This window comes from Lottia gigantea, assembly GCF_000327385.1.
Source record: "Lottia gigantea unplaced genomic scaffold LOTGIsca_161, whole genome shotgun sequence".
Classification (NCBI taxonomy): Eukaryota; Metazoa; Mollusca; class Gastropoda; family Lottiidae; genus Lottia; species Lottia gigantea.
The window spans coordinates 308106-323353 of NW_008707986.1; the positions used below are offsets into that span (position 1 = coordinate 308106).

The window sequence follows — 15248 nt, forward strand, 5'->3', positions numbered from 1 at the left end:
TCTATTTTATTTACTCATATTTTCTTGGTTTTGTTTACTTCTGATAGCCCATGCATAAGATCATCTATTTTTTCGGCGACATATTCAAAAGACCCCTTTTGAGCATTTGTAATTGCGCCATCTTGAGACATTTTGCTGGTTTTATTGTCTGGTTTCGGTGTATCACCGTGACTGTCTCTGTTTCTTTTGGTTCGTCGTTTGACATTTAACTATATAAAATATATATAACCTCAAATGTATTTGTAATCCAAAATATAAGGAGCACACAGAAAGTCACAGGAGTATCACAGTTCCAGTGATCACTGTTTGGCCTTGTATTATTTCACGGCTCAATGAATCCCACAGCTCTTGACTATTGCGACTGTATCTGTTCACGTTCTAATCTAGTATATATGGGTTATGAAATAAAGTTTGATTGATAACTTCTTTAAAGGAAGATGGTTTAGAGAGGGCTTTCAGTTTTAAATAATTCCACGCCAATGCTCTGATAAAAAGAGGTTAGGTAGCTAAATTATAAAAAATGTTTCACGTAAAAAAAACTTCTACACCAAGACCACAATAACAATACAATGAAAGACTAGCGAAGGTAAAGCCAAGCGAAGTCATGTAAAGTAGTACATGAGCTAGACAGCCCAAAAACAGTTACCTCATAAAATTCCTTCTCAGTCCCTCTGTTTCCATCACATTTAGTAGCACAAATACTTCTAATATGAATTCACCTGCTGTCTCCTCATCTCACACTCTGTTCAGTTTATCCTCAGATGCCCTTTATCAAACACCGTCTGCTGGTTTGCAGTCATCGTCTTATTTAGAATTGGATGGTGAATGTAAACCAAGCCAAAATCACTGTCATGGTGAGAGAGATGGTCTGAGAGTGGGAGATATCCGTCTTTCAGGTGAAAATGATAATTCTACCAGGCTCTCTTCATCAGACTCTCACATCTCATCAAGTTTGTCCCTGAATGACCTTTTGATGTAAAGTTCACGAGTTCACATCGGCAATCTCCTCCGATTTACGAAGACTGGTATCCGAACGAGAATACACGTGTGTGCTCAACCAATCATCAGCCGATGACTGGCTATATAAACCAAACCACGCGTGCAGTTCGACACAACAGATTTAGGAGCTGCTTAATTGAATGTACGACCAGATTTTCCATGTAACCTGCTTGTATTTAAGTGTACATAAAGTTTAACATATTACTTGTTGTCATTCCCAACACCATACTTTACCCACAGCAGAGTTGAGTAGTTTCTCCTCTGCCATGTAGCGATTCCGCTACATTTGGTGTCAGAAGTGGGATAATTGTATTGTGTTAGATTTATTTTGTACTAATTATTCAGATTTATTTTGTTCTAATTATTCAGATTTATTTTACAAAATTACAGACGAAAATTAATAAAATTTTGAGCTGATTTAATTGTAAGCCATATTTCCATTATTGATACATTCGACGGTTACTCAGTCGGTATCAACACCTCGATTAAGTTTCCACCTTGAAGGCTTTTAGCTATCATGGTTTAACACGTAGGTTAGGTATGCACGTGGTCCTCAATTGAGTACTATGACTCGAAAGTGATTTTCGTATGGGATTTATTACTTCACATTTTTTTCTTGCACTGGTCTTCTTACAGAAGCTAATCACTTTTCTCAATAGGATATCGGCACTTTATATTTCACATACGACGCTCTTTTTGTCGTAAAAAGTGAAAATAGAGCTCACAAGCGCCTTGTTTAAGACATTATTTATTATTATATGAATTTCTTCCGTCCAGAGAAGTTGCTTTACGTTTTTCATTGATTTTTCATAAACATGGCCGGAGTAGGGAAGTCGATTAATATACAGACCGCAACTGTGGAAGAATTAAAACAGATAAGATATTATGTAGGAGATAAAATAGCTGAACGTATAGTTCAAATTAGGGAAAGTCAAGATATACCCATAACATTATATCAAATATTAAGCCTAGGGAAGTTAAGTCACTGGGAAATGGTAGAGACAGGTGAAATTATAGGACTTGAAATCCCCGACCCATTGTCTGACTTAGATAAATTAACGTTAAATACGACACCAGACATCCCTCAGGTAATGCAGCAATCGGATAGACGCATGGACGAAATGTTTCAACTGTTGCAAAATAGCAAGACGAGTGGATCTAATAGAGGACAAGTCAAATTCTTAGGTAGACTTGCCAGTTTTGCCCACATTAGCTACTAATAGACTGACCACACCTAAACAAGACTCCGACTACATCATACCTAGGAATTTGAAAGATACGCCCGCTGTAAAAACAGAGCTAAAACGTTACGAACAAGCTATGCTCAATGAAACTAAGTCGACAAAAACTCACGACAAATTGGCTTCTCGTAAGAAAGGCCAATCAACTGAAACGGACACGGATGATACAGACAGAGACACGAATTCAGATTTAACATCTAATGCAAGTTCGCATTCAGAGTCTGATCATTTACATAGACGACGGGGAAACAGACGAAGGTATCGTAGCCGCAGTCCTCCGAAACCTAAAATGCTAACGTTTTCCGGTGACCCGAGGGAACCGTATATACTACAATTTGAAAAGAATCGCACGGCATCAAGAATGGTCAAGTAGGAAAAGACTGGACCGACTACTTGACTGTCTAAGGAATTCCGCTCTCAAATATGCAGACAATCTCTCTTCTGAACTCTCGTATAGAGAATTCAAGAAAGAACTGAATTTTCGATTTAGCGAAAAAGAAGAAACTGTTTCCGCTAGACGTGAGTTACAATCACTACGCCAACTAGAAACAGAATCTCTTCCAGAATTTGCTCAACGTGTCCAAACTTAGGCCATGGACGGTTATACAGACGCTAACAGTAAAACTAGGAACCAAATAGATATTGAATGCTTTCTCCGTGATTGTAAGGAGAAGGACGCCGCGCAAAAAGCTATGGAAAAGAATCCAAAATCAGTTCAGGACGCATTGAAACACACAAGACCATTTTAGCCAATCAGAAAAGTTTATTCGGATCCAAAAACTTTTCGCATGGACAGGTGAATTTTAAATCTGAGTCTGATACCGAATCGGTTAAAGTTAACACCAGTGACCTTAACGTTGATGCTGTATCCAGTAAGTTGGAAAAAATTGATGCAATGATTAACAAACAGCTAAATTCCATAGTAGACAAACTGACTGAGTTATACAAAGAGAAAGTTGACAAACATAAAATTGACATTCCTACTGACAGATATAATTCAAGATACAATCGCAGTAACGGCGAATACAGGGAGGCCAGGCAGAGTTTCCCTAGATATTCTGGGCAGATCTCGATACGATAGTCGTACTTGGACGAATGGCAATCGATATAATAGACCGTATCGAGACCAAGAACAACCTAGGCGATACGAACGTTATAATAATAGCCAAGAACAGGATCGTGAACCTCCTCATCGTTATAACGATAGACGTTCCAGTAACTTTGACAGGGACTATAGAGTAAGACGCAGTGACAGGTCAGAGTCGGAAACTGAACATTCTCAGTCTGACTCCGGACGATCTCGAAGACGGGGAAAGAGAAATAATAACTCGTCTCCAATTCGTGATATGAGTCGAATCATAGAAGTAGTTCAAGGTCTAATGACACTTCGCCAGATGCTAGGATACGATTATCGAAACAATTAAATTTAATTTTGCCTGTGGTCGTAAATCAATCCAAAATTAGCGCAGGTGTCGACACTGCTGCTATGCTTACATTGGCTAACGAAAATATATGTAAAACGTATAATGGGCGATTTATTTTTAAAGAAATTATTAAACTTTCAGGATTAGGAGACCAACCTGTTTATGCGCAACGCGTTTCAGGTATGTCAATTAAAATAGGTAACAAATATTTTGACTGGGATGTGTATATGGTCGCTATGGACGATGACATAATTTTAGGCTTAGACTTTTTGGCGCATCATAAATGTGTAATAAATATAGAGCATCCTTCAGTTCAAATCGGCAACGACACAATCAACGCTAATTTACGATCATACGCTAGTAAAGACGATTTATCTGAAGTATTAGTCAGTAAACGGGTAACAATACCTCCAAATTCAGTAGGTTTATGTCGAGCAGAACTTTCGAGACAAATCGAAGGAGATTTCGTGTCTGAACCTAATCCTAGTAATAACAAGGGTTTGCTGGTTTCCTCAACCCTAGGGAAGTCCAGATATACCATTTTTCGGATAATAAATGACTCTGATTCATTCAAAACATTAAAAAACGACATCATATAGGAAATGCTGAGAGGATAATCGGAAAAACTATACCATAACCCAATTCTAATTCATTTTCGTCAAATTCTAGTTTTCGAAGTGACATAAGTAGATTGGGTACGATCTCGAAAGGCCCCAGCTTTTCTATTAATACTGTTGACGTGGATACCGCATCAATGACTGTTCCAGCTCATTTAAAAGACTTGTTTGTTAAATCTGGTGATAATTTAGCAATGACTGAAAAGTACCAGGACACTTTCGCTCAACATGATTTAGACTTGGGACGATTTTCTGAGATAACTCATACAATTCAAACCGGAAGCAACCCTCCTATTAAACAGAAAATGCGCAGAACACCTGTTCATTTCCAAGATCAGGAATATGAACACCTACAAAAATTACTCAAGGAAGGCATTATTCAGCCATCCTCATCCCCATTTTCAAGTGCATCGGTTTTAGTCAGAAAGAAAGACGGTTCATTACGATGGTGCATCGATTTTAGAGCCTTGAATAATATAACGGTTAAAGATAGATTTCCTTTGCCAAATATCCAAGATTGCTTACAAACGTTACAGGGGAAATCTTTATATTCGACCCTTGACATGGCTTCTGGGTATTAACAAAATGAGATTGAACCGTCGGATCGCCATAAAACCGCATTTATATCAAGATACGGGTTATACGAACGCACCTGCAACTTTTCAAAGAGCAATGAATTTAGTTCTACGAGGTCTAACTTGGCACGATGTTTTAGTATATTTAGATGATATCGTAATTTTAGGGAAATCTTTTGAAGATAGTTTAACAAAACTAGAAGAGGTCTTTAAACGTTTTCGTCAGTATGGTTGGGGAGCGTTTCTGGGAAGACGTTGACGATGTCGTTCCTCTCGCAACGACTAAGATCATGAGCGATGCACCAATTAGGCTAGCGAAGTTAGACGACGCACATTCAACCCTTTGCAACGGCTCCCAAGCTGATGTTGTGCAATTATCCACAGTATCCGAAAACTCTAACTGGCTGGAGAGTTATACTACAGATAAACTTAAGGATTAGCAGTGCTCAGATAAATGCATTAAGTTAATTATTGATTGGTTAGAAAGTGATATTATTCCTAGAGATTTGTATTTGTGTAGTCCAGCGACAAAATATCTTTGGTTGAATCGAAATAGGTTAATTCTCGACAATGGCATACTTTACATAACTAACGAAGACAAATTTTGTTCAAACTCAAAGAGGTTGATTACGCCCGATGCTTTGAAAACTCTGATCTTGTATCATGCTCATTCCTCCAAGTGTGCAGGTAACTTTGGTCGAAACAAACTTACGGTCGACTTCGTAAATATTATTGGTGGTACAGAATGTCTAATGACTGCAAATTATACGTTAAGAATTGTTCATTGTGTAACCAAAATAAAAATGCATGTCGCAAACTAAAGGCATCTTTAAGAAGTTACCATTCTGGATATCCCATGGAACGTTTACACTTAGATATTCTTGGACCTTTCATGACTATTAATAAAGGAAACAAATATGTTCTAATGATCATAGATCAATTTACGAAATGGTTGGAGATTATTCCCTTACCAGATCAATCTGCAAAGTCGCAAAGAATTTGGTGATGAGGTTTATTAGCACATTTGGTTTTCCACTTCAAATTCACTCTGATCAAGGAGCTAAATTTGAGAGCAATCTCTTCAAGTTACTCTGCTCCTTACTTGAAATTTCGAAAACCAGACGACACCTTATCATCCTTCCTCTAACGGTCAGGTGGAACGGTATAACATTACTGTTTTTCAAATGATTAGATGTTATATAGACGGAAATGGACATGAGTGGGACGATAATCTCGCCCTTATTTCCATGGCATTACATTCCGTAGAAAATCAAACTGACTTTACTCCAAACATGATGATGCTTGAACGCGAAGTTTCTCAACCACTGGATCTTCTATTAGCTCCATCTGAATGGGTATCGGAACTCAGGCAAACTTTACAAGAGGTACATGAATTAGCTCGTACGCATTTGAAAGGGTGTCAGATTAGGCAAAAGAGGGACTATGATATATCTCTTCATGAAAATCTATATTGGAGACATTGTTTACCAAGTGGATTCATCCACAAGAATAGTGTATAGCAAGACACTTATGCCTCCATGGAAAGGTCCTTTCTTAATCACAAAGACCTGTCATCCCTTGTATGAATTGTCCAATTAAAAGACTAGTAAAATGATTCATCATGACCATTTAAAACTTTGTAACGATAATCCCTTCCCGATTTGGTTAAAGCGGCTTAGACACAAATTTTTATCTGGCTCTATCTGGCGACCGGGAAGAGGCTATGGAAGCTCCTTCAGAAAATCTTTCTATTGACGATCGAGAAAAGGCTATGGTAGTTTCTTCAGAAAATCATACCACAGAACCATTAAAGGTTTCTATTATGGATCCCAGAGAGATCACTACTAGATCTGGTAGAAAGAGTACAATGCCAAAGAGATTCGACAATTATCTCATGAAGTAGTTAAAACACAAGTATTGATAATTTTAATTTTAAGATGATGCTAACTTTTGTTTTTACAGAATATGGAGTTGAATTTAATCCCGATGAATTGGATTATTAATCCTTAACTTTTAAACCCACAGTTTCCCTCTCAAAATATAAGAAGGGGAAGAGTGTTACGGGAGTTGATCTCCCTTGTTTACAGTCTTGAATATCCAGTTACTGGTACAACAAGTTTACGAGTTCACATCGGCAATCTCCGCCGATTTACGAAGACTGGTATCCGAACGAGACCAAACACGTGCAGTAGTTGTTATGAATGCACGTTGTGCTCAACCAATCATCAGTCGATGACTGGCTATATAAACCAAACCACGCGTGCAGTTCGACACAACAGATTTAGGAGCTGCTTAATTGAATGTACGACCAGATTTTCCATGTAACCTGCTTGTATTTAAGTGTACATAAAGTTATTAAACTTATTACTTGTTGTCATTCCCAACACCATACTTTACCCACAGCTGAGTTGAGAAGTTACTCCTCTGCCATGTAGCGATTCCGCTACATTATTGGGTTTTCTTCTGTTCTTAGTCTGATCTGAAATTAGAAAAAATAATAGTATCTGTTACGTACTGATTGTTTTAGTTTGCTATGAACAATATTATCATTTAAGTTATTTATTTTTTGAATATGCAACTATTGATCGATTGCTGGTTGTATTGAACAAAGGACAACAAAGGGTGCTATGCCTACATTATGATGAATATTTAGTCCTATAGGTCTTGCCATATTCAATGTCTCAATCCAATGGGCTTCCCCAGATTAACGGAATTACATTCGAATGTTCACATGTTAGATGTTCCTGGATCGGAAGACCTTTATTCGTAGAGTTGCTTGCAAAATAATGAGTTTCTGATATAAAGGGACATGTTTTGCATCTAATTGACAAACACGGAGCACCTTAAACCTGGAGGTACTTCGGCTTAAAGTCTGTTTTTAGCTGCTATCTGTGCTAAGGTGGAATTTTTTATGTTTCGTAAAAATCGTTTAGAGTACTCACGCTCTTTCAGTTTTTAGAAAACAATCGTGCAGACTTGGTTGAAATCGGAAGATCTTGTATAAATTCGATGAAATCGCATAACTTGTGACTTAATTATACCAGAAAAGGTATGTTTTGGGTGAAAGGAGCTCTTATGCAAGGTTGATTAATAACTTCTTTAAAAGAAGATGGTTTAGAGAGGGCTTTCAGTTTTAAATAATTCCACGGTAAAAGAATGCTCTGATAAAAAGGGGTTAAGTAGCTTAAGAAATTATGATCAAATTGAAATAATACAAATTAATTGTTATCATGTGTGAACTCATTTAGACTAAGTTCAAGAGTTCAATATGCTGATAAAAAACTATTAAAAAAGTAAATTTAATGGTTGTAACATATTGGATAGAATTAATTCCTTTTGATCGTGGTCATTCAATATTTTATATATATATGATTGACCACCAAGATAATTCAACACTTGTTTCATTAAAAATATTAAGTGGTTTTCTCAAATGAGTATAAATATGAGTGGAATAATAGGGTCCCAGTATTTTCCATCGTACATCTCGTATGTGTATTTAACTAACTAGTTAAATAGATTGAATAAAATAGTTGTTAATTATAAAGTCTTAATATATACGGGAGCTGGGACGCTAGAAGTATAAAAAAGAAGGTAAAAAAACTTCTACATCAAGACCACAATTACAATATAATGAAAGACTAGCGAAGGTAAAGCCATGCGAAGTCATGTAATGTAGTACATGAGCTAGACAGCCCAAAAACAGTTACCTCAGAAAATTCCTTCTCAGTCCCTCTGTTTCCATCACAGTTAGTAGCACCATTCCTTCTAATATGAATTCACCTGCTGTCTCCTCATCTGACACTCTGTTCGGTTAAACCTCAGCCTGAGAGTGGGAGATATCCGTCTTTCAGGTGAAAATGATAATTCTACCAGGCCTTCTTCATCAGACTCTCACATCTCGTCAAGTTTGTCCCTGAATGACCTTTTGATGTAATAACACCACCTAATTTAGATACATGAGCTATATGCCAACCTTTTAAATTAGGTGACGGTAAATCTGATTACCGATTTTAGGAATTAATCATTGATTAATCAAAGCGGATATTTAAAAGTAGAAGATTTTATTACCAGGTTAAAAAGAGATTTGAAGTAATTTGGTCGCCTTGGCTTACACCTTTATTAATTTTATAGTTGAGACATTATTCCTTACTGAACATGTTATACCGTTTTATCTATCTGATGAAATTATTATCAAATCCGAATAGTTTTAATAATTAGAACATAACTTTTAGAACTTTTGTTAAAATCAATTCATAATAAAAATAAAAATTGTATACGTTTACTACTACATTATCACTTATTATCTTCATATTTAGGAACTGGTGGATCAGGATGAATTTTTCAATTGAGTTCATTCAAGAAAAGGTTTCAGTCGTTTGATCAGCCTTTTATTAGACGTTTGGAACGGCAAAGAGGGCTTACAAATTTCAGTATTATCTTCAGATCGTTTGGAAAAAGTTCAATAATAGATTACATCTGAGTTAAAAGAATTTATAGCAAGCCCACATTTCCAACACTCTAATTTGTATTTCAAAATATGCTGTTTTTTCTCATCCAACTTTTCATATTGATTGGAACATTAACATGCAGCAAAAGTCGCCTTACTTTACACCTCATCAGAATATTTATATTTATTTGAACTGACACACGAATTACTGATTTGACAAAGCGAGTTCGACTGTACGAATTATGTTCCCTTTCATTTCGCCATTACCGGAAAAATCCCACCTTGAAAATTGTTTAAAGATGGTCGGAAGCGTTAGAATGCTCTGAAAGATTCTTGTCTGCAAAGGTTAGGGTGATTTGTTAGTCACCGCCGACAAAACAAAAAGATGGTTGGAAGCGTTAGAATGCTCTGAAATCTTTCGTGTTCATTAATAAAACGTGTTAGTAACTTTCTGTCAACTTTTACATCGATGAATTATCGAAAAGGGGATTGATGCGAAACTGCAACATTCCTGATAATTCAATGGAGGCCGTCATTAGCAATCACCATCCTTTTACACCACATGTTACGAGATTTCGATTGGATAAATTCAATGGTGACGTGTGACGTAAAAGCAACGGCTAGATATGGATTATATCGTATCGTTACATTACGCTGATGCTTGTGTTATGGAAGGAAAACCGGAGATTTTCTAAGAATATTGGTCATGAAATCACAGCTATTTGCTACGTTAACCCGGTCTTCAGATCCACACTGTTCCTTTATTACCCATCACCGAAACAACATCTTACAGCAACTCAACGCACGGTTCCACTTCCGGCGTCACCAGGGAACTTCCTCCATCAGCACAACATTTCAATCATATCTTATCTGGACACAATTATATGGATAAGAATTATCTTGCGATAACGTAATCCCTTTGTTACCCAATCCACTTTTTACTATATATTCTAATTGGTCTGCTATTTTGTATCATTGCTTGATAAAGACGGAAGAACCTTCGTCGAAACGTCGCAAGATGTCTTATTAAATTAATTGTTTTCCATATAATTGTGTCCAGTTACTTATTGTCCAATTATTAAATGCCACTTAAGGAAGCAATCATATCTTGGTCTGCTCTCGGTCCCGATTTGAATGCAATTGAACAAGTGAAATGTGAGTACGCCCATTGCCGACAAATGCAGCGGAACTGACTGTTACGTTTCTGAGAGTATGAGTCCATATCCCATGGGCCTTGATCAATAGGCTTGTCCTCTTTTTCCCCCCTTTCCTTATGCATTTCGATAGAGGTGAATACAATTTTAACAGATATTTACCTTTCAGATTCTATTTCAGAATTAAATTCTGTATATATATTCAATATTTTTTCCAAGTAATATAAAAAAAGTAATACCTCAGAGCTTAACGTTCAGTTGTTTTTTCAAATATTCTTATGACAGGTTTCTTTATGGTTATTTCTTATATGTGCTGCTGCAACAACAACAAAAAGTATTTCAATATGTATAATAGGCAAAATCATATTACGCAGGTGTTACAACTAATATGCAAATATCTATCGACCATAGTCATATTACCAACTCAATATCAATACAATATTGATAGATTGATCACTTCAAATAACCATTTCGATTTTATATTTGACTTTGCATACAGGCTATAGAATTTTATATACAATAAGGACATCATTGCATGACATATACGAAAGTACAACTCAAACAAATCGATTATTTTTCTGATTATATCTTTCACAAGTCGAAATTCTCGAAACATCGAGTTTTAAAAATGACTTAATTGAAATTGAAATTTACGTCCATTATTTCTGATCAAAATTTGACAAAGTAGATGGCCAACGCTATGCATGCAATGCTTATTGTTGCGAAGGCTCTCCGCCGTTTTGGTTTTTAAAAATTCGAAGCCCGTTAACGATATTTGCGATATTGGACAAGGCTGAAACATCGTATTGATTTTTTCAATGAATCATTAACTTTACCTGCAAATCCAAGATTGTGTTACTTGATCCATGTCATTCCACTGGGGAGAATAATACACATAAGATCTATTAAAGAGGAAGTCATTGCACTCAAGAAAGATGTTACAGATATGAAAACAGACATAGACACGATAAGGACTAAATTTGATGGTACCGAAAATTTGATAAAGCAAAACAATTTAATATTCTATGGAATGCAGGAAAATGTTAATGAAAAATGGGGAGATTGTGAGCAATTGGTGAGATGTTTTATAGAGAATGAATTTAAAATTGAAGGTGCTATGGATGACCAAATACTCGCTATTGAACGAGTTCACAGAATTGGCAAAAAATTAAACGTATCAGAGCGACCTCGACCTATGAAAGTAGTATTCAGTAGACTGAAATCAAGAGACGTCGTTTTAAATTCGGCGCGAAAACTACTCAAAAGGTCAGAGTCACGTAGCGTATCAGAAAATTTCACCCAACGAGTTAGATTAATTCGTAAAGGATTAATCCCCCGTCTTATTGAAGCAAAACGAAACGAGAACAACTCTGTGTCACTAAAGTATGATAAACTATTTGTAAATAGAGATGTGTTTACATTTGACCTTGATAAAAAGGAGATAATTAAGATTAAGTCTACTCGTTAGCAATCAACAATCAACAGTGAAAGTAAATATAATTCTGATACAAAAACAGATATTAGAAATCTAGATTTTTTATCATGGAATATTGAAGGGCTTTCATATAAACTTTCCGAACATCAGGATCTACTGACAGTTATCAACAATTATGATATAATTGGATTCATAGAAACTTTCCAAAAACCGAATGATAACTTTGAAGGGATTTTTCCTGGGTTCTTCACCTTCGATCAGATGCGAACTTGTGTTACAGATAAAGCCTCTGGTGGTGTCATGTTAGTGATTAAAGATTATCTTCGAGAATATACTATTCGGATTTTAGATATAGCGAAATATGAAGAAATGATATGGATTAAGATAAACACTAAACGTTTAGGTTTGGACAATGATATCATTGTTGGATGTGTCTATATTCCCCCCGTCGGATCAATCTTCTACGAAAACAAGGATACAAACTGCTCTATTTCATTAATAGAATCAGCTATATGTGACATTTGGAGTAAATATTGTAACATTGATATCTTGATTATGGGTGATATGAATGGTAGAACTGGTACGATTCCTGATGTTATTCAAGAGAATGATGCTACACACATTCCAAGCCTTGATGCCTGTTATACCGAACATTATCAGCAGGTGGATGTTGGTCAACGTAATAACAAGGACACCGTCATTAATCAGTTCGGTAAATATATTATTGATTTATGTTGTGATAACGAACTTGTAATTCTAAATGGAAGAAAAACATCTGATATGAAGGGCGAATTTACCTACATTAGCGCAAATGGAGCCAGTGTTATCGACTATATTCTTTCTAGCCCACGCCTGTGCTTGTTAATTTCAGACTTTGAAGTGCTAAAGTGTGATATTTCTAAACATCTACCCATATCTTGTAAAATTCGAGTAAACAGTAGTGTTTACCTGAAACAAAACAATGTGAGCCTTTGCTCAAATTTTGTGTATAGGTGGAAAACACAAAAAAGTGACAACTTCAAAACATTAGTGAATAGTCCGGAATTGCACAATCAAATAGAAGTGATTAATAAGGAGGTAGATATAATTTCAGCCGTTAAGAAGTTAGATGAACTCTTAAGAGAAATTGGTAACAAAGCGGGAATGTATGTGAAAACTAAGACTAGGCCTAGTTATATTAACAATAAAAAATGGTTCGACAGGGAAACAGACAAACTAAAAAAATCCAAAAATATGTTGCTAAATAGATTTCGTGAAACAAATAACTACACAGTACTAAAAGACTATTTAGAATCAAAGGCAATGTTCAAACGTGAATGTCAAGTCAAGAAAAAAAAACTATCAGGAATCCATATTAAACGACTTATGTAGTTCAAGCACTGAAAACAACCCTGTAAAATTTTGGTCCCTAACTAAATCACTTCTAACAGGCTGCCCAAAACCTGAGCCCACTATTGTCTCTGAGAGTTGGTATAAACATTTTAATGATTTGTTAAATCCACTGATTGAAAATAATGATACTGACTTTGATGTCTTTGTTAGTAACGAGTTAAATATGAATTGTTCTAATGATAGTACCAATGCTGTATTGGACAATAACTGGTGATGAAAAAGAATAAAGAAGTAGGTATTCAGTATTTCAAGGAGGTTGAAATATACTTCCTTCTTCTTTAAAGACTTAGGTAAAAGTAAAGTTTCTGACTGGACAGGTGATGAAACTCACTCAGGTGGCCAATGACAGAAGGTGACAAGGTCCAGTGAGATCAGTTGAGTTAAAGAGATTAAGAGAGGGCAATAGTTAGTTAATAGTATAAGGCCAGTATAATGTAATTAGGTGTTTATAAAAACAATTGTGGTGTATTTAGAGAAGATAACAAATAAATAAAACAACCAAGTTTCTTTAAAAATACACCCTATCACAATATAGGATTAGGATAATAAGTGATTGAGCCCATATTCTACAATCATGTAATCCTGCATTAATTAACCTTTCATTAAATAAAAGGATTATATTTTTAGATAAGAATAAATTATTAAGTGCAAAAATCATTTACATTGATTAAAGATGTATTTGAACTGATAATCACAAAATTAAAATCATTTATAACAATTATTTTATCAAACAAACTATACTATCAAAGTCCCTATAAAGCCAAAGATTATTACACAGATTGGCTGAAATTGCACCAGCCAATCATTGTAACTTTAACAAGGAAATTTCAGCCACTTCCTGAAAAGCCTGAAATATTTAACCATTTCATGAAATGGCTGAGTGAATTGGTCATTCCAGAAAATGGCTAAAAAATTAAGGCATTTCATGAAATGGCTGATTTCACAGATTGACTGTAACATAGACACACCAAGCTCAAAGAGACAGAAATATTGTAAAAAAAAAACCTCAAATTTAAAGAATTAGTTTAAAAACGATTGTTATATATCACTTGAAAGAGTACATGTTGGAGGTCAAATGTCAAAGTATTAACTGATAGCTAAGGTCAATGACCTTTGACCTTAAAAGATCAAGGTCATCAAAGGTCAAGATCACGAGATATGCCCCTTTAAACTTTGAAAAAATTCAACCGGAAGTTGCAAAAAAGCAAAATCGAGAATCGAAAAACGTCTTCCTAATCCTAATGTAATTTTTTTTTTTATCTTCTTTCATTTGACACCAAAATCATTTAAATCGGATAAGCCGTTATGTCTGAATAAAAATCGAATCACTTCAAAATGGCAGTCAAAGTTTCACGTCTGGTCCGGTTTTTTTTCCTTTGTTTTTTTTGTCATAACTTTGTCCACCTCTCAGCATAAAATTTTTTGACCTCTACAAATTACACCAGCAGTTATTCAACCGGAAGTGAAAATCGATTTCCTGTTTATACCGGAAGTGAAGTTGAAAATTTGACTGTACCATTTTATTTACTTTCTTAAACTGTTCAATTTTTTTCAGATCAATCTGCGACAAATTTTCGAATTTTGAAATTTTTAAAGTGCTATTCTTTCAGATTTTGCCAGTAGATTCCAAAAATGCAAACCCAAAGAAAATCTACCGAAAAATACGACTTCTAGAGCCGATTTTCTATTCTTGCACACATTGAACGGTTTTGCAAAAAAGATCCAAAATATATTTATGAACATCGTCGCCTATATCCAAGGTTCGTGAATGTTGCAACTATTTTACTCTAAGCTCAGGAAGGTGTGTAAAAATCGAAAAAAAAACTAGAGCCACACGTGGCACAGAGTTGGACTTTGCAAATGTAGCAAAATGCCAAAAACTTTAAAAAAATCAACCTTCTACGATAATTACATCACGCGCAAGAGCAGTCTAAAGTTGAGAAGAATTCTTGGAAGATGTAAAC

The 15248-nt window shown here is 35.5% G+C and overlaps 2 protein-coding genes across 2 annotated transcripts; both read left to right on the forward strand.

The window, feature by feature from the left end:
• Positions 1-1814: 1814 nt before the first annotated feature.
• LOTGIDRAFT_173495 (hypothetical protein) lies at positions 1815-3664 on the forward strand (the record flags this gene model as incomplete). Its single annotated transcript, XM_009051237.1, has 3 exons — positions 1815-2087; positions 3037-3112; positions 3231-3664. The coding sequence occupies 3 exons, from the start codon at positions 1815-1817 to the stop codon at positions 3662-3664; spliced, it is 783 nt and encodes a 260-aa protein (XP_009049485.1).
• An 8489-nt stretch (positions 3665-12153) lies between these two features.
• LOTGIDRAFT_173496 (hypothetical protein) lies at positions 12154-13263 on the forward strand (the record flags this gene model as incomplete). The annotated part of the gene is made up of 1 exon (XM_009051238.1): positions 12154-13263. The coding sequence occupies one exon, from the start codon at positions 12154-12156 to the stop codon at positions 13261-13263; it is 1110 nt and encodes a 369-aa protein (XP_009049486.1).
• Between the last annotated feature and the right edge of the window lie 1985 nt (positions 13264-15248).